The following is a 16,681-nucleotide window of genomic DNA, read 5'->3' on the forward strand; positions in this document are numbered from 1 at the left end:
GGAAGAAGTTGGATGTTGACTTGGACATTGACTTGATTCTTCCTTGACAACATCATCATCTGTGAACTCGGACGCTTTCCATGAGTAATGCACACACTCCATTGGTGATTCTATTCTAGGAGGCTCACATGACAGTTAACAGTGTCCCGATAGTACCATAAATTACCCACAAAATCTTCATATTCTTCGAGGTTCGCGAATTCTTCACATTCTTCACTTATGTCCTTATTGTGTCCATCACCTTTGTCACTGATGTGTCCATCATCTCCGTCATTGTTGTGTTCATCACATTTGTCACTGTTTACTTCATCACATGTGTCACTGTTGTGGTAATCATCTCTTTCACTCATGTACACTTCGTCTTCATCACCCTTGTACACATTATCTTCGTCACCCTTATGCAAGTCATCTTCGCCACTATTGTGTCCGTTGTTGATGATAGGAACATTGTGTCGGTCGTTGATAATAAGATTATTCAGTCTCTTGTTTGGCTCAAAGCGAGGCAATTATTCTATCATCACATTTTCCATTTAGCTAATGCTTGATATGCACTTGACGCTATGATTTTTTACAATACCAAGCTTACACAAAGTGGAACTCTCTTACGATTCTTGTGCTTCATATAATTCAAGACGTTGGCATCGTTCCTCAAAACAATAGGAGCCATCAGAATCGTACTTGTTGCGTATGAGACTTCAAGTTTTAAGTCAAACGTGAATCTGCCTACACCGATCGTATCATATACCTTATCAACTAACTCATTGTAGGTTATGCATTTCGAAACATCAATAGCAAATGTAATTGCATTACTGAACACCCATAAGTGTTCTTCTTTCTTCCACGTATCGTTAAACAAGAAAAACACTGTAAAAACGCCAAAAATTCACTAAAATCAGTAAATCATTCATCATATGGGTTACTAAGCCCCACGTCAGAGCATATTCTCTTGAGTTAATACCCGGTAATCAAGTAATGTAATTAGTACACTCATTGGCAATGGATCAAGGCAGCAGTTCTTAGGCTTTAATGAAACGGAAAGAAAACGGAATCAACAATTCGGAGTTCATCGGACCTCATCTTAATTCATCGGATACCATCGCAAATCATCTTATCCATCGGAACCCATTGGATCCCATTGGAAAATTTCTTAATTTTTTTTCCTATTTCAACATGATTTTCATAATAAATAATAGTTAAATTTCATCCTAAACTATCGGATCTCATCGGAAATAATGAGAATTTCATAATTTTTTTTCTTAGATCTTTTTTATTTTTTTATTTTTTTTTAATTTCCCTCAAAACATATCACTAAATCGATATAAAATTATTACAGAAGTGAACTTACCCATTTTACAGCGAATTCCACCAAATAGAGAGAGGATTTGAGGGTAGAGATAAAGAGAGAATGGAGGAAATGAGAACATTAGAGAGAATGAGAGAAATATGGTTAAATGGACTGAAAGAACATTTTTGTCTGAAATTGGGTCAAAAATCCAATTTTTGTTATTTTTGAATTAGTGGGTCTAGCCTTGATATTTATTCACTTTTGAAGTATACAAAATGAAATTTCTCTTTTAAAAAAGAGGATAACCTATTAGGCTACTAGCATAATTGCTCATTGTTAAACTTAGATTTAAGAATTTTAAAATTTTTGGATCTCTCCCTCCAGAACAAAAAAAATTCGGATCGTTCAAAATTTTGAAACAATCCGATTAAAATCCGAACACTTTGTATTCAATAGTTTCCTACATGTAAACTATTGTTTATTAGGAAAATTGACATTCCCTCTAAAAAAGGGTCCCAAAATCAACGCCTATAAACAAAATCACTAACCAACGCGAGGTCCTCTCAAGACTTCGCTAAAATCTTAGAAAAAGGCGCAAGGCTAAACTTATACGTCAAGAAAGTTCAAGGCCTTATCGTTCTAGTCCGTGGCAAACAGATCCACGGTCTTCTAGTTCTAGTCCACGTCAAAGAGATCTTCGACCACTATGGCCTTAGTCCGTGCCAAAGTCACTCAAGTTCACCAAGCCCTTCAAGTTTCAATATTCCTAAAAATGCCTATTTCCCTCATAAGTTTGAAGTTAAAGTTTTTTCAACTAGGAAAAAAATTGTCTCTCTCACATCTTATTCTTTTTTTAGTTATAAATATATCTTCTTTATATATTCTCAAGATGAGATTTAGATTCCTCACCTTACTTAGCTCCATGAACTAATATTGAACGTCGGAGCGTGATTCGGAAAAAATCCCTCTAAGCCCTTTTAGCTCATAAATCTCTCTAACTTTCTCATTCGACGAGGAGTTGAAAACTACTTTTCGACGAGAAGTTGAAAACCACTTTTCGACTAGACAAAGACAACAAATTAGAGATTTCACTACCATTTTAATTCATGAGTCATCTCATTATACGCATGAATCAAACTCCGTGATGTTCTAAGTGTTAATATACAATCGGCGTTAACATTGTGGATTGACCTAAAACTTCACCGCAAATAGTCTCAAACTTCCAAAAAATAAAATTTAATCACCATATTTTAACCTACGTGCGATCATATAACACATAATCTAACGAAAGATTAGACATAAGTTAAAATGAAATTAAACTTTTTTTTTTTTTAAAAAAAACTCTTTCTTGGGTGCTCCAGATATGTTTATTTTTAAATTTTTTATTATTTAATTATTTTTATTTTCTTGTTTGCTTTGCCTGTAAATTTACTGAAATAAATTTAGTTAGTCTCTGTCTCAATCTCTCTCGTTCTCCGATCGGACATTTTGCGCCATGGCGGTAAGTGTTTTCTTAAATCTCGAACTACCATTTCAATCGTAAAACAGAATTGTGACGGAAAATGAACAAACAGGATTCCTCGGGGACGACGCTGATGGATCTGATCACGGCGGACCCCTCCACGGCCGCCGCGGCGTCGTCATCGTCTTTTTCTTCTTCTTCTTCGACGGTCGGGGGCGGAGGAGAGAAGAGGTCGAAGAGAGCGTCTCTGCTTCAGATCCAGAACGACACGATCTCGGCCGCGAAAGCCGCGGTGGTTCGGATGCCGAACCTGAACCTGAACATGAACATTAAGAGCGGAGGGAGGGAGAAGAAGAAAGCGGTGTCGTACTCGCAGCTAGCTCGGAGCATCCACGAGCTGGCGGCGGCGTCGGACCAGAAGAGCTCGCAGAGGCAGCTGCTGAACCACGTGTTCCCGAAGCTCGCCGTCTACAACTCCGTCGATCCGTCTCTGGCTCCGTCGCTCCTGATGCTCCACCAGCAGTGCGACGACCGCACCGTCCTCCGATACGTCTATTACTACCTCGCCAGAATCCTCTCCGACTCCACCGGCTCCCACGGCGGCATTCCCACCCCCAACTGGGACGCCCTCGCCGACATCGACGCCGTCGGCGGCGTCACCCGCGCCGACGTCGTCCCCAGGATCGTCGCTCAGCTCACGGACGAGGCAAACAACGCTCAAATCGACTGTAAGTCTTGATCTGCTTCCACCGCCCACTCTTGCTTATTTTCTTCCGATTGCTTGTACAATTCCGGTTTAGATGATTAAAAATGAAAAAATTAGCTTGTGTTAGACTTAGATCAAGTGTTTTTTTTTTTTTTTTTATTAATAGCCTAATTATGAGTTTTGACTCATAGAATTTCTAGTTTCTCCAATAGCAAATGCCAATTCATGCCGATATTTCTAGTGATGACTTTTCAATAATAAATAGTTCTATTAGAGTTGGCAGCTGGTTAGGAGTATTGGTATGATCCCAGTGAGGATGTCAAGCTCATATATAGCTCAGAAGTGTATGTGTTTATGTAATGACTGTGATTACTATTGGAAATGTGAAAGCAAAATAAACATAATTATAGACACTGAGACTAATCTGTGAACAAAGCTCAGTTTCATTTACGTACATTGAAGAGATGATCTCGGTAAGGCTGCCAAGTAAGTTCGTATATAGCACATATCCATGTAAGTGTAACCGTAACTCATTGTTCGTTTACCAGTTCATGCAAGGAGACTGCAAGCTCTCAAGGCTCTCACATACGCTCCCTCCTCCAATTCCGACATTCTGTCCAAACTGTACGAAATTGTGTTCGGGATTCTCGATCAGGTGGCCGATGCCCCGCAGAAACGCAAGAAGGGCGTCTTTGGGACTAAAGGCGGCGACAAGGAGGTATAATGTGACTACATTCTCATGCCATTGTGATTGTGTGTAATGTTTCGTTCTGTTTCAGTTTGTGATCCGCAGCAACTTGCAATATGCGGCCCTCAGTGCTCTCAGAAGGCTTCCCCTCGACCCCGGGAACCCGGCCTTTCTACATAGAGCTGCACAGGGGTAACCACCTCTCTGCTGCTAGCATTGAGTAGTTTGTGTTCTATGAAGTAAAGTAATTGTCTTTATGTTTGAGTTCACAGGGTTTCATTTGCTGACCCGGTCGCTGTGAGGCATTCTTTGGAGATTCTGTCCGAACTAGCTACCAGAGACACCTACGCTGTTGCAATGGCCATAGGTGACTTGACTGAATACTTTCGACTTACATAGTTGTAGTTACAATGCATACATTTCTTTTAATCATCAGTGTCTGACCTCGTCCTTATTATCATGCAGGAAAACTTGCTCAGCCTGGAGGTATGCTTGTCCCGTTTGTCTAGCTTCTTTCTCATGTGCACATTTTACGTATATGAGCATGAATGTGACCAATTGAAAACCATTTTTTTTTATCGACGCTAATTGGCTTGACATGCAAGTCTCGTGGTGTTCTTATGTGGGCAGGGGCTCTGCAGGATGTTCTGCATTTGCACGATGTTCTTGCAAGAGTCGCGTTAGCTAAATTATGCCATACAATATCTCGAGCTCGAGCACTAGATGGTAATCTCAATTTATTTCTTGGGTTCTATTCTCTCTTTTCCCAGGGATTACTAAGGCCAAAATATTGTTTTTGCAGAGAGGCCTGATATTAAATCTCAGTTTAACTCTGTGCTGTATCAACTCCTCCTGGATCCTAGCGAAAGAGTATGTTTTGAGGCGATCTTTTGCGTGCTGGGAAAGAACGACAATGCAGAGAGGTGTTTTTCCAATGTGTTCATTGCTTGCTGTTTTTCACCATCCCTTTTCACAAATTCTATTTTCCAATTAGTATTATGGAATATAAGACACGTCATCTGCTCTATCAAACCACCAATGTAGGACTGAAGAGAGAGCTGCTGGGTGGTATCGGTTAACAAGAGAGATTCTCAAATTGCCAGAAGCTCCCTCTCTGAAGGAAGCCCCCAAAGACAAAGCTCAAAAGACGAGGCGTCCACAACCTCTTATAAAACTTGTAATGAGAAGGTGAAAGAGCTCGCTCTCAACCACTTACTATTAGAGGCTCTATCCAAGTTCGGGATTTACCGTTTTGCTCGATTGCATTTATTAGTTATGTGAACCATCCCGTCTCTTTTAAATTTATATATCCAGGCTGGAAAGTTCTTTCCGTAGCTTCTCTAGGCCAGTACTTCATGCAGCATCAAGAGTTGTGCAGGAGATGGGGAAAAGTCGCGCTGCTGCATTTGCCTTAGGCATACAGGACATTGATGAAGGCGTGCATCTTAATGCTTTCTCGGAGGCACATGAGGATTCAGATGCTGTTGAAAATTCGCTTTCTGCTAGTAATTCTCTCTCCAGTACTCCATGCAAATCTTGTATTATCTTTTGATGATTAGCATCACTGGATCAAATGTTGTGAGGGTTCACAATTATCTGAATCCTATAGGTGGTCGTCGGAGCGCTTCTTTTTCTGGTGGAAGTGGTGGCAAAGATACAATTGCAAGTTTGTTAGCTTCGTTGATGGAAGTAGTGCGAACAACTGTTGCATGTGAATGTGTGTACGTTCGAGCAATGGTTATTAAAGCTCTGATCTGGATGCAAAGCCCTCACGATTCATTTGATGAACTGAAATCCATTATTGCATCAGAACTCTCCGATCCAGCTTGGCCAGCCACACTCCTCAATGATGTTTTACTTACTTTACATGCTCGTTTTAAGGTATGATATGAAATTACAATGCCTTTTACTCACATTCTTACTGAAATGCTACACATTAAGCTCATTTAGTCATTTTCGCTATTTGACACTTAACCCAAATATCTTCTTTTGGGTTCCTAATATGCTAGTTTATGATATTAATTTGCATATGTGACATATCGGGGACTGTCTTTCTGTTGCTTATGTGTTTCCTCAAGATGAGGCACTTATGTCATGTGGCCATTCATTATTTCAACTGTGTGTAGCTGTTTAGTATTGTTCACTATTGTGTGGTGTGGTTGTAATTATTGAATTATGGGCATGCAATTTTGGGGAATCGAGCTTGACTTTGTCAAATATTACAAGTTCATTCATTTTCTTCCCTTTCAAAGTAAATAAATTATTATTTTGCTGTCCAATATTTTTTTTTAGTTTTCAATAATTTGGTACACAATAATAGGCGACCCCAGACATGGCAGTTACGCTTCTTGAAATTGCAAGGATCTTTGCGACTAAAGTTCCTGGGAAGATTGATGCTGATGTGCTGCAACTACTATGGAAGGTAGGTTTTGTTCCATCTCATGATAATAAGTAATAAAGTTAAAGTATATTCTCTTCTATCTGATATCAAGTAATTGTAATCATCCTGCTTATGGTGTACCGAATTAATGCATAATTTTTCTGTCCCTCCACCTGGCGAACTATCAAAGAATTGTTTCTAATACTTTCTATTTGTTCCTTCACTAAAAAAAAATGTGTATGTATATTCAGTGCTTTGCGGTCTATTGTTTTACCTCCTCTGCTTTTTATAACGTAGATGTTCAATATGATTGATGTTTTAGACATGCCTCGTTGGAGCTGGCCCTGAGGGAAAACACACGGCTTTAGAGGCTGTGACCATAGTTCTTGATCTTCCACCGCCACAGCCCGGGTCGATGCTGGGGTTGACATCCGTAGATAAAGTCTCGGCTTCAGATCCAAAGTCAGCGCTGGCCTTACAGAGACTAGTTCAAGCAGCAGTAAGCATATACGCGTCTTGTGTATCCTGCTTCCGGACTTGTTATTAAGTCTGATGCAGAGTATTCTGATGTACCCCACAGGTATGGTTTTTGGGAGAAAATGCAAACTACGCTGCTTCTGAGTATGCTTGGGAGTCGGCAACTCCTCCGGGCACTGCACTCATGATGCTAGATGCTGATAAGATGGTCGCTGCTGCTAGTTCTCGCAACCCTACTCTTGCTGGTGCATTGACTCGCCTCCAAAGGTGTGCATTCAGTGGCAGCTGGGAGGTACACAGCTCTTTTGCCTTCACCGTCTCTTACTACCTCTTCCTTTATTCTCCAAGGATTTCCGCCCCCATTGACCTTGTTTTTAGTATAAACCCATCAAGTTTGTTTCTCCATGTCTTCTCTTCCTTCCAAAGTTGCGCTTACACCTTCTCTGTGTATGTGACTAACCAGGTTCGCATTATTGCTGCTCAAGCTCTTACGACCATAGCAGTTAGGTCCGGCGAGCCTTATAGGCTACAGATCTATGAGTTCTTACACACGTTAGCTCAGGGTGGTGTCCAGTCTCAACTATCCGAGATGCATCTCAGTAATGGGGAAGATCAAGGGGCCAGCGGAACTGGCCTTGGAGTTTTGATCACTCCTATGATTAAGGTGCTTGATGAAATGTACAGAGCACAAGACGATTTGATAAAGTAAGTACCCGAGTCGCTGTCTCTTTCTTTCTCATGTCTTGCTGCTGTACCACCCCTTTGACTGTGTGGATAATCAGGGACATTCGCTATCACGACAATGCAAAAAAGGAGTGGACCGATGACGAACTTAAGAAGCTATATGAGACCCATGAAAGGCTGCTTGATCTTGTTTCACTGTTTTGCTTCGTTCCAAGAGCAAAGTATCTACCTCTGGGGCCAATAAGGTAAAAAATAAATCTACACTATGTACGTGTATGAGTCCCATAAGTCGATAATTCTTATTTCTTGTAGAAGCAAATTCGTGCAAGTCCAATATGATGCTTTAACATCTCAATACTACTAGTGTCTTGCAGGTGTATGCACTGCTGTTGTTTCAGGATTACTAATTTGTCTCTGCATAGATTTCTGTTCCGATGCTGATTTCTGTTGTTTGTTTCTTCAGTGGAAAACTGATTGACATCTATCGCTCGAAGCACAACATTAGTGCATCAACTGGTTTGAATGATCCAGCTTTTGCGACTGGAATTTCTGATCTCATATATGAATCTACTAAACCAGCACCAACCAAATCTGATGCACTTGATGATGACCTAGTAAATGCATGGGCAACTGGTCTTGGCGACGATGGATTGTTTGGAAACAATGCTCCAGCCATGAGCAGGGTAGAGATTTCATCATTCAATATTGAGCTTCATATATATTATGCACATCTGTATCATCTTAATTTACTCCAAAATTTGATTTTAGGTTAATGAATTTCTGGCCGGGGCTGGAACCGATGCTCCGGATGTTGACGACGAGAATATCATATCTAGACCTTCGGTTAGTTACGATGATTTGTGGGCAAAGACACTTTTAGAGACTACAGAAATAGAGGTATGCACTTATACTCAATTTGAACGTTGAAATTTAGTTGATAAATTGACCGACAACTAAACTGTGGGAAGCTCTTCATCGCTTACTAGTTGTGTATCTGTTTGATTTGCAGGAAGATGCAAGGTCAGGTGGGTCATCGTCTCCTGACTCCACGGGCTCTGTCGAAACTTCAATATCATCCCACTTTGGTGGAATGAACTACCCTTCCCTGTTCAGCTCTCGCCCGGTACATACAATGAACTCACTGATCTATGATCACTTTTGACTTATATTTTTTCCCGCTAGTGTTAGGAGTCAGATAATTACTCGGTTTGGTGTAGGTTTGAACATCATCTAAATTCAGCTAAAATATAATGTGTAACAGGAGAGATCAGGTGGTAGCAGATTCAGCAATCCATCGACAAGTGGTCCCTCGATATATGAGGGTCGAGCTACTTCTCCGGTAGGTTTTGTTTGGAAGAGTCTATCATAAAACGGAAAAGAAATATCATCATTCGGAAACTCGTGAATGTTTGTGCAGATAAGAGAAGAGCCTCCGCCGTACTCTTCACCAGTTAGGCAAAAGTTCGAGTCATCATATGAGAACCGTTTAGGTTCACGAGGATCCCAAAGTTTCGGGTCTCAAGAAGATGAGCGCACATCTTCTGCGAGCGCAAATCCACAACAAGGAACTGCGCTCTATGACTTCACTGCCGGTGGCGATGACGAGGTAATATTTAAGCTGTTTAGCATTGGAAAGATGGACAATTCAGGCGTGTATTGGTTACAAAATTAACACATATTCCACTCTATGCAGTTAAATTTGACAGCAGGAGAAGAAGTTGATATAGAATACGAAGTAGATGGGTGGTTCTACGTAAGTGACAAAAAGTCCTATTTTGTTCTATCACGCTCGAACACTGTTAATAATATATAAATTTATATTTCAGGTGAAGAAGAAACGGCCAGGAAGAGATGGCAAGATGGCTGGCCTTGTTCCGGTGTTGTATGTTAATCAATCTTGAGTGATAATTGCATTTGTTTCTCACGCCTATAGAACACATGAGTTAGAGCACAAGTATCAGCGGCCTTGATGTGTGTATTATTTTGTTCATATTTTTGTTCCGATCCGGTCTTTGATTTTGACGTTTCATTTTGTGGTGAAAGCACATCCCTGGTACATTAACTTGTAACCTCAGTGTGTTTTTATTTCTTTCTATTAAAAGAAATTACCCCATTCTTTACAGTCGAAGCATAACTTTTTTCTGCCAGAATTAATATATAAAATATAAATACTTGATGTGAGGCAATAAACTGGTCCGTTAGAATGTTTTGAAGTACAGGCGATAAAGCTTTAGTTTAAATTTGTGATACATACATAAATAGTCGAATTAGAGACGGGAAAAATTCAGGGATCCCAAGGAGAAGGAGACTGAGTTGGCGGTGGTTTGGTATTCCTGAGAGCCTCCCAGAGCATGGTGTTGCACTTGATTCCGGACCCGAACGCGATCTGCCAAATGCGGTGGCCGGTCTTGACCCTGTTATGCCGCTCCAAGTAGGCGAGTTCGTACCATATGCTGCTGCTGGACGTGTTCCCGAAGCGCTCGAGGGTCTTCCTCGACGGCTCCATTTGGGCCTCGCAAAGCCCGAGTTTCTCCTGCACCGCGTCCAGCACCTGCTTCCCCATGGCCGACACGCACACGTGGTCGCACCGCGGCGGCTCCTTGGGGATCCCCGCCAGCACGGCCTCCACCACCCCCGGGCCCACCGACACCCCCATGGTCCCCGCCCCGTCCTCCGCCATGCGGATCTCGCTGCCGGGGGCGGTGATGGCCCTGTGGAGGGCGCGGAGGCGGTACTTGGCCCGCCAGCGGTGGCGGCGCGCCCCCGAGAGCAGCACGGCGGCGGCCCCGCTGCGCAGAAAGCAGTTGGGGAGGAGCTTGTCGGGGTCGGGGCCCTTGTACCAGGTGAAGGTGACGGCCTCGGTGCTGACGACGAGGGCGTAGGTGGCCTCGCTGTGCACTCGGAGGAGGTCGGCGGCCACCTCGACGGCCACCACCCCCGCGGAGCACCCCATCCCCCCGAGGTTGAAGCTCTGCACGCTGCGCCCCAGCTTGTAGCGGTTGATGAGCATGGCCGCCAGCGAGGGCGTCGTGTTCAGCACCCCGCAGTTCACCACCAGCACCCCCACCTGCGCGGGCCCCACCCCCGTGGCCGCCAGCACCGCGTCCACCGCCCCGCACATGGCCGCCGCCGCCTCCTCCCTCCCCTCCCTCAGCCCGATCGCGTGCCCGCGCCGGAACACCACCCGCGGCACGTAGCTCTCGTCCCCGATGCCACTGCCGCGCAGCACCGCCTCCTGGAACTCCACCGCCGACTCGGGGAAGCTTCCGGAGCGCCGAGCGAGGTCCACAAACTCCGCTTTCGAGATCTTGTCGTGGTCGGGCGGCCGATAGCAGGCAAAGTCCAGCAGGTAAGTGGGTCGCGGCGTAGCGTCCAGGTAGAGGATCGCAATCACTGCCAGCAGCGCCGCCCCCAACGCCAAGTCTCCCTTTGACCACGACAGCAAGTGGTGGTGCGCCAATACGGCTCCCAACAACACCCAAACCAACCACCAACTCACCACCTTCTTTGCCAACTTTGATTCCCCATTATCTGAATCCTTCATTGTGTGTAATTCAATACGAGTCTCTTTGTGTGTCTACGCTCTCTCTCTATATATATACATGGGGAGAGGGTTAGTTTGCATGCTGTTTTGCATGAGGCGACAAAAGAAGCAGAATTTGTGTGGCATGGGACTTTTGCGTCCTCAACATCAGGATCATATATATTTCGAGGACGAGGAGAGATATACGTTACGTACGTACGTACGAGTATGACACATTACAAATACAGTATGTGGGTTGACAAATGCGCCACCCTACCCTCGCTTGTCAAGGCGTCTCCGGCGTCTCTCCTCCCACGCCTCCACTGCGTGGCCATCAAATGCGGTTACTCCGGCGACACCGTCCTCTCAAACTCCCTCATCTCCGCCTACTCCAAGACCTGCTTCTCCGCCGCACTCAGAGTGTTCGACGAAATGCCCCACAGAGACACCATCTCCTGGAACTCCATCATCAACTCGTCTCTTGTCCGCGACTCCCCCGCCCGAGCCTTCCGTCTCCTCACTCGCATGCACTCGTCTGGCTTCGTGGCCAAGCCGGAGCTTCTGGCGGCGGTTGTCTCCGCTTGCGGTCGTGAGGGAGAGTCCCGGCTCAGCCTCCAGATTCACGCCCTCTCTCTCACTCACCCCGGAATCCAACCCTCCGATTTCCTCTCCACGGCTCTCCTACACTTGTACTTCACTTGCCGCCGCTCCCCGGCCCAGGCCTTGCACATCTTCGACGCCATCCCAAACAGCAACCAAGTGTCTTGGACCGCCCTCATTTCCGGCTGCGTTTCCAGCGCCGACTACGTCGCCGCTCTGCGTTGCCTCCGAGCCATGCAGCTTCGAGGCTCGACCCCCAACCGAGTCACCCTCATCACGGCTCTACCGGCTTGCACTTCGACACTCCTCGGGAAAGAGCTTCACGGCTACGCCTTCCGCCGCGGATTCCACGCGGACCCTCGCTTCTCCGCGGCTCTCCTCCACATGTACTGCAAATGTGGCGATGCGTCCACCGCTCGGCTCGTATTCGAGACGTCCGGTACGAGAGACGTCGTGATGTGGAGCTCGATGATCGAGCACAGCAACGGACGCGAGGCTGTAAAGCTCTTCAACCGGATGCAATCGGAGGGAACACCGCCGAACTCCGTGACTTTCTTGGCCCTCGTCTCCGCAAGCATCTCTCTATCTTCGTCGGACCTCGGCTCTCAAGTCCACGCGCGCGCTCTCAAATCCGGTCTCAGCTCTCGGCACGTCTTCCTCGGGAACGCGCTGGTAAACATGTACGCAAAGTGTGGCTGCATCGGAGCGGCTCGCCGGATCTTCGCAGAGATGGAGAGCAAGGACTGCATATCGTGGAGCACGATGATCGACGGCTTAGGCATCAACGGCAGCGGCACAGAAGCTCTGCAGCTCTTCCGCCAGATGCAAACGGAGGGAGTGGAAACGGACGAAATCACGTTCCTCGCTGTCTTGGGAGCTTGCGGTCGAGCTGGGATGGTCGAAGAGGGGCACGGAATCTTCCGGAATCTCGTACAAAGCAGAAGCACCGCGATGAGCGTAGAGCACTACGCCGCATATGTGGACATGCTCGGGAGATCGGGGAAGATCGAGTACGCGTGTGAGGTCGTGGAAGCTATGCCCATGGCTCCCAGCCCTGCAATTTGGACCTCCTTGATGTCGAGCTGTAAGCTTCATGGGAGATTGGATATCGCAGAATTGCTGGCACACCGATTGATCGAATCAGATCCCAATAATGGTTCTAATTACACCTTGCTCGGTATGGTTTTCGCGGAAAATGGGAACTGGAGTGGCGTGGAACAGATCCAAACAGAAATGCGACAACGCCGACTGAAGACACGTCGCGGATTCAGTCGGCTTCAGCTCAATAAGGAAACCAGTTGACCTTTTTTATTTTATTTTATGATCGATCTCTTTTATGATTTTCTGCTTGTTTTCTTCTAACTAAAATACTGAAAAGCACAACTCGACTCGTACTAATTAAATTTATTTCTTAGGCAATGCGTTGAAAGTAATTACAAGGAGTCAAAAATCTACCCTGGGAAAGTACTTATTGCATCAGATTGGGACACAGAGTGGGTGATCTCATATAAAATGTCACATTAATAACTGTGTAAATAAGAAGCTTGAACTGTTATGGAGACTAATTGTTACAAAGAAGACAACTTTCAAAAGCTCACGAGGCGGCTTTGGCACCGGCGGTCGCGGCGGCTCCGGCAGTTTCAGCGGTTCTGCAAAGAAGAGAGGGAAATCGGGAGTGAATAATTGATCATCGGAGAAGAAGAAAGAAAGAAGGAGAGGACTGGGAGAGCGAGAGATGAGACCTGGGAGTGTAGACGTAAACGGTGGCTTTCTTGACGATCTCGGCGACGTTCCAGCGCTTGTTTTTGCTGAGCGGGCGGGTGGGATCGAGCATAACTCTGTCTCCGATGTTGCAGCGGTTGTCCTCGTCGTGAGCCATGAACCGGGAAGTGCGCTTCACGTGCCGCTTGTACAGTGGGTGGAACCACAGCCGATCCACCGCCACCACCACCGACTTCTGCATCTTGTTCGACACCACCACTCCCACCACGCCCCGGCTCATCTTCCCCTTCTCTTCTCTCTAAACCCTAACTCTCTATCTCTCTCTTCTGATTTATAAAAGTATTTAATTCATTTATTCAGACTTGACCCGACCCGATCCGACCCGAGTTCATCTTCTTCTTTATTTTTATTTCTTGTTCCTTATTTATTTATGTTCCTTCTTTTCTCCGTTCCTTTCCCCTCTGTCTGAACTAAAACCCTTACCCAGAACAAAACCTCGATTTCGCTTCTTCTCTTCGCATTACCAACGAATCGCTATCAGATCTAGGGATGGACGCGCCTCGCGACGACCGCGATCGAGTCATTTCGTCAGGTTCGTTTGTTTCCCTAAACATATTCCGCGATGCTTTTTTGGTTTTCCCAATCTGAGAACTCATTTTCTGTGATTGTTGTTTAATGCAGGAGACAGACCTGGCAATCAGGTACTTTATTTATCGCCCTAATCTCTCCACTAATTGGTTTCCGCTTGTTCTTAATTGCTCTGCGACTTCATTTTCGTGTAAATTTCTGATCAGCCACTTTCGCCGAAACGCGAATCCCAGGTCGACCCTGCGTACGCCGCCCAAGATCACACCGTTCCGTATCCTGGTTAGCCTTGGTCCACATTTCTGCATTGCTCCTTTTCAATACATCTGATCCAACGTGTTGACCAATCCAGGGTACGCCAGCACCGCCGGAACCTGGAACGGATATTCCCAGTACATGAACGCCGACGGCTTGCATGTCATGTCTCCGGTACCACTCCCCCAAATTCTCCCTTTTGCTGCTGCAATTTCTATCCCTCTTTTTAACGGTTAGTATGATGATGATGATGATGATAGGTTGTGTACAATGAGAATCCATCGGTGATGTTCCATTCGGGTTACGGGTACAACACAGAGATGGGATACGGACAGTATTCTCCGGTGGGATCGGCTCTGCCTCCGTTCATGGTGGACGGCCAACTCTACTCCGCCCAGCAGCTCCCTTTCTCTCCGTCATACTATCCCCAAACCCCCGAATCCGACAACATGCTCTTCGGCCTCAATTTCCCAAACCTCAATTCCAACCCCTTGCCCTATCCCCAGCCCATGGGCATCCTCGGCTCTTACGACAGCAATTTCCCTCAGGTTTGTCTTCAACTGGTACCCTTGAAACACCTAAAGCCAACCATAGATATTTAATTTATGATTTTCCTTTTCAGGTTCCTCAGCAACAGAGATCAAACCCTGGATTCGGGTTGGTGTCGGGCTCTCAGTATCCTCTTGCAGGGGCTTCTTACCAAACTTCCAGCTTTGGTGGTGCTTCGTTTCCTTACTCGGTTCCTAGTGATCTAAATCAGTTTGCTCTCGACAAAGGAAGAAGAAGAGTGGATACTAATATTAAGGACCTGGACTCGGTAAGTTTCTCCAACGATATCTTCAACGACCGTAATCGGGGTCCGAGGGCTTCCAAAATCAAAGGAAAGAGTGCCATCGAACCGGGATCTATATCAGGCGGCGGCAAAAAGACTCTTTCCGCTTCGGGAATTCTTCTGGATTCGTTCAACAGACAGGATTTCGCGACCGATTACGAGGACGCGAGATTCTTCATCATCAAGTCTTTCAGCGAAGATAATGTTCATAAGAGCATCAAGTACGGTGTTTGGGCTAGTACGCCACACGGGAACAAGAAACTTGACGCTGCTTATGTAGAGGCAAAGGAGAAGAAACCTAACTGCCCGGTCTTCCTGTTTTTCTCGGTATGAATATGTACATATATATATGTATATCAGCGTGTTTCTTGTTAGTTACTGTCCAGGCTATGAAAGAGCATTATCTTATACCCGATGGTATGGTGGGAACAGGTCAACGCGAGCGGACAGTTCTGCGGGGTAGCGGAGATGGTGGGATCTGTGAATTTTGAGAAGGACGCGGAATATTGGCAGCAAGACAGGTGGACCGGGCAATTCCCGGTGAAATGGCACATCGTGAAGGATGTACCCAACATTCGGTTCCGCCATATCCTCCTCGACAACAACGACAACAAGCCCGTCACTCACAGTAGAGATTCTCAGGAGGTACTGCTTCAAGATCTTCTCTTTTATTGGGATTAAATGTTGTATGTATTGATATGTTGGTGTTATTGTTATTATCAGGTGGGAGTGAAACAGGGGATTGAAATGTTGAAGATATTCAAGGAGCACGAGGCGCGGACGTGCATCCTCGACGATTTCTACTTTTACGACGACAGAGAGAAAGCATTGAGGGACCGGAAATCGAGGCAGCACCAAGCCGGCCCGGCAACGACGGAAACGGAGGCGAGCTGCGAAGTCGGTGCGAGCTCGAGACAAGACTCCGTGAATCAGTTGGCGTCGAACTTGGCTCAAGGCCTCGTATTAGGAGCCACAGCGGGCGAGACGCAGAAAGAATCCTAGTTAGAGATGATTGGATTGGATTGGATTGGATGGTATCCGGGGCAGTCAGTCTATTGCAATCTGACCTGTTTCTTCTTTTTTTTTTGTTTCTCTTAATTTGTTGTGGTGGCTTCTCAACAATGCTAGGTGTTTCATAGCTCAACTCTTCTTTTTTTTTTGTTTTCAATCTTTTGCTTAGGCGTTGGTTGGTTGGATAGGAAGGTGGAAATGTATACTAAAGCCTACAATACCATTTGTTGTCTGTGTGTGTGTGTGTGTGTGTCGAATTCTTTGCCGGAAGGAATTGTAAAGATACCTTTGAGACAGAGGCAAATCAATCAATAAACAAGATATTTAACCCATTGCTTGCTTGCGATATTTTCTTTCTTGCAAATCCCACTGTAAATGTGTGGTAAGTTAAGAGACAATAGTCAAGATGAAGAAGTCTGGTATAGACAAGTTGTGAAGTCAAAGCAGATATTTGGCGTTAGATCTTTTTGA

At 45.4% G+C, this 16,681-nt stretch overlaps 4 protein-coding genes and 1 pseudogene across 5 annotated transcripts; 3 read left to right on the top strand and 2 right to left on the bottom strand.

Annotated features, from left to right (window-relative positions):
* Nucleotides 1-2,714: 2,714 nt before the first annotated feature.
* On the top strand, nt 2,715-9,806 carry LOC149382754 (SH3 domain-containing protein). Its single transcript, XM_089628781.1, has 23 exons — nt 2,715-2,786; nt 2,860-3,475; nt 4,002-4,171; nt 4,233-4,333; nt 4,414-4,508; nt 4,607-4,627; nt 4,772-4,867; nt 4,944-5,064; nt 5,186-5,329; nt 5,456-5,646; nt 5,751-6,022; nt 6,462-6,563; nt 6,844-7,020; nt 7,102-7,290; nt 7,462-7,703; nt 7,781-7,927; nt 8,146-8,365; nt 8,451-8,579; nt 8,692-8,805; nt 8,944-9,021; nt 9,100-9,288; nt 9,376-9,435; nt 9,509-9,806. Exons 1-23 carry the CDS (start codon nt 2,781-2,783, stop codon nt 9,581-9,583), a joined length of 3,555 nt encoding a protein of 1,184 aa, XP_089484907.1. The 5' UTR covers nt 2,715-2,780; the 3' UTR covers nt 9,584-9,806.
* Nucleotides 9,807-9,871: 65 nt separating this feature from the next.
* Nucleotides 9,872-11,271, bottom strand: LOC149382755 (3-ketoacyl-CoA synthase 15 pseudogene; annotated as a pseudogene).
* Nucleotides 11,272-11,368: 97 nt separating this feature from the next.
* On the top strand, nt 11,369-13,388 carry LOC149382756 (pentatricopeptide repeat-containing protein At4g31070, mitochondrial-like). The gene has a single exon (XM_089628782.1). It carries the CDS (start codon nt 11,434-11,436, stop codon nt 13,105-13,107), a length of 1,674 nt encoding a protein of 557 aa, XP_089484908.1. The 5' UTR covers nt 11,369-11,433; the 3' UTR covers nt 13,108-13,388.
* LOC149382757 (uncharacterized) lies at nt 13,258-13,807 on the bottom strand. The gene is made up of 2 exons (XM_089628786.1): nt 13,548-13,807; nt 13,258-13,454 (listed from the first exon to the last, which is right to left on the bottom strand). The coding sequence occupies exons 1-2, from the start codon at nt 13,805-13,807 to the stop codon at nt 13,400-13,402; spliced, it is 315 nt and encodes a 104-aa protein (XP_089484912.1). The 3' UTR covers nt 13,258-13,399.
* Nucleotides 13,808-13,956: 149 nt separating this feature from the next.
* ECT10 (evolutionarily conserved C-terminal region 10) lies at nt 13,957-16,542 on the top strand. Of its 2 annotated transcripts, none has more exons than XM_089628783.1 (8): nt 13,957-14,119; nt 14,209-14,228; nt 14,322-14,394; nt 14,465-14,541; nt 14,628-14,915; nt 14,990-15,526; nt 15,632-15,844; nt 15,923-16,542. In XM_089628783.1, the coding sequence occupies exons 1-8, from the start codon at nt 14,077-14,079 to the stop codon at nt 16,199-16,201; spliced, it is 1,530 nt and encodes a 509-aa protein (XP_089484909.1). In that variant the 5' UTR covers nt 13,957-14,076; the 3' UTR covers nt 16,202-16,542. The 2 variants fall into 2 exon arrangements, with proteins under 2 accessions (XP_089484909.1, XP_089484910.1); XM_089628784.1 differs by having other exon boundaries at nt 14,349-14,394.
* Nucleotides 16,543-16,681: the final 139 nt, after the last annotated feature.

The sequence above is a fragment of the Urtica dioica genome, chromosome 10 (genome assembly GCF_054948205.1).
Source record: "Urtica dioica subsp. dioica isolate 48M chromosome 10, U.dioica_male_clone48M_v1_H2, whole genome shotgun sequence".
Taxonomy (NCBI): domain Eukaryota; kingdom Viridiplantae; phylum Streptophyta; class Magnoliopsida; order Rosales; family Urticaceae; genus Urtica; species Urtica dioica.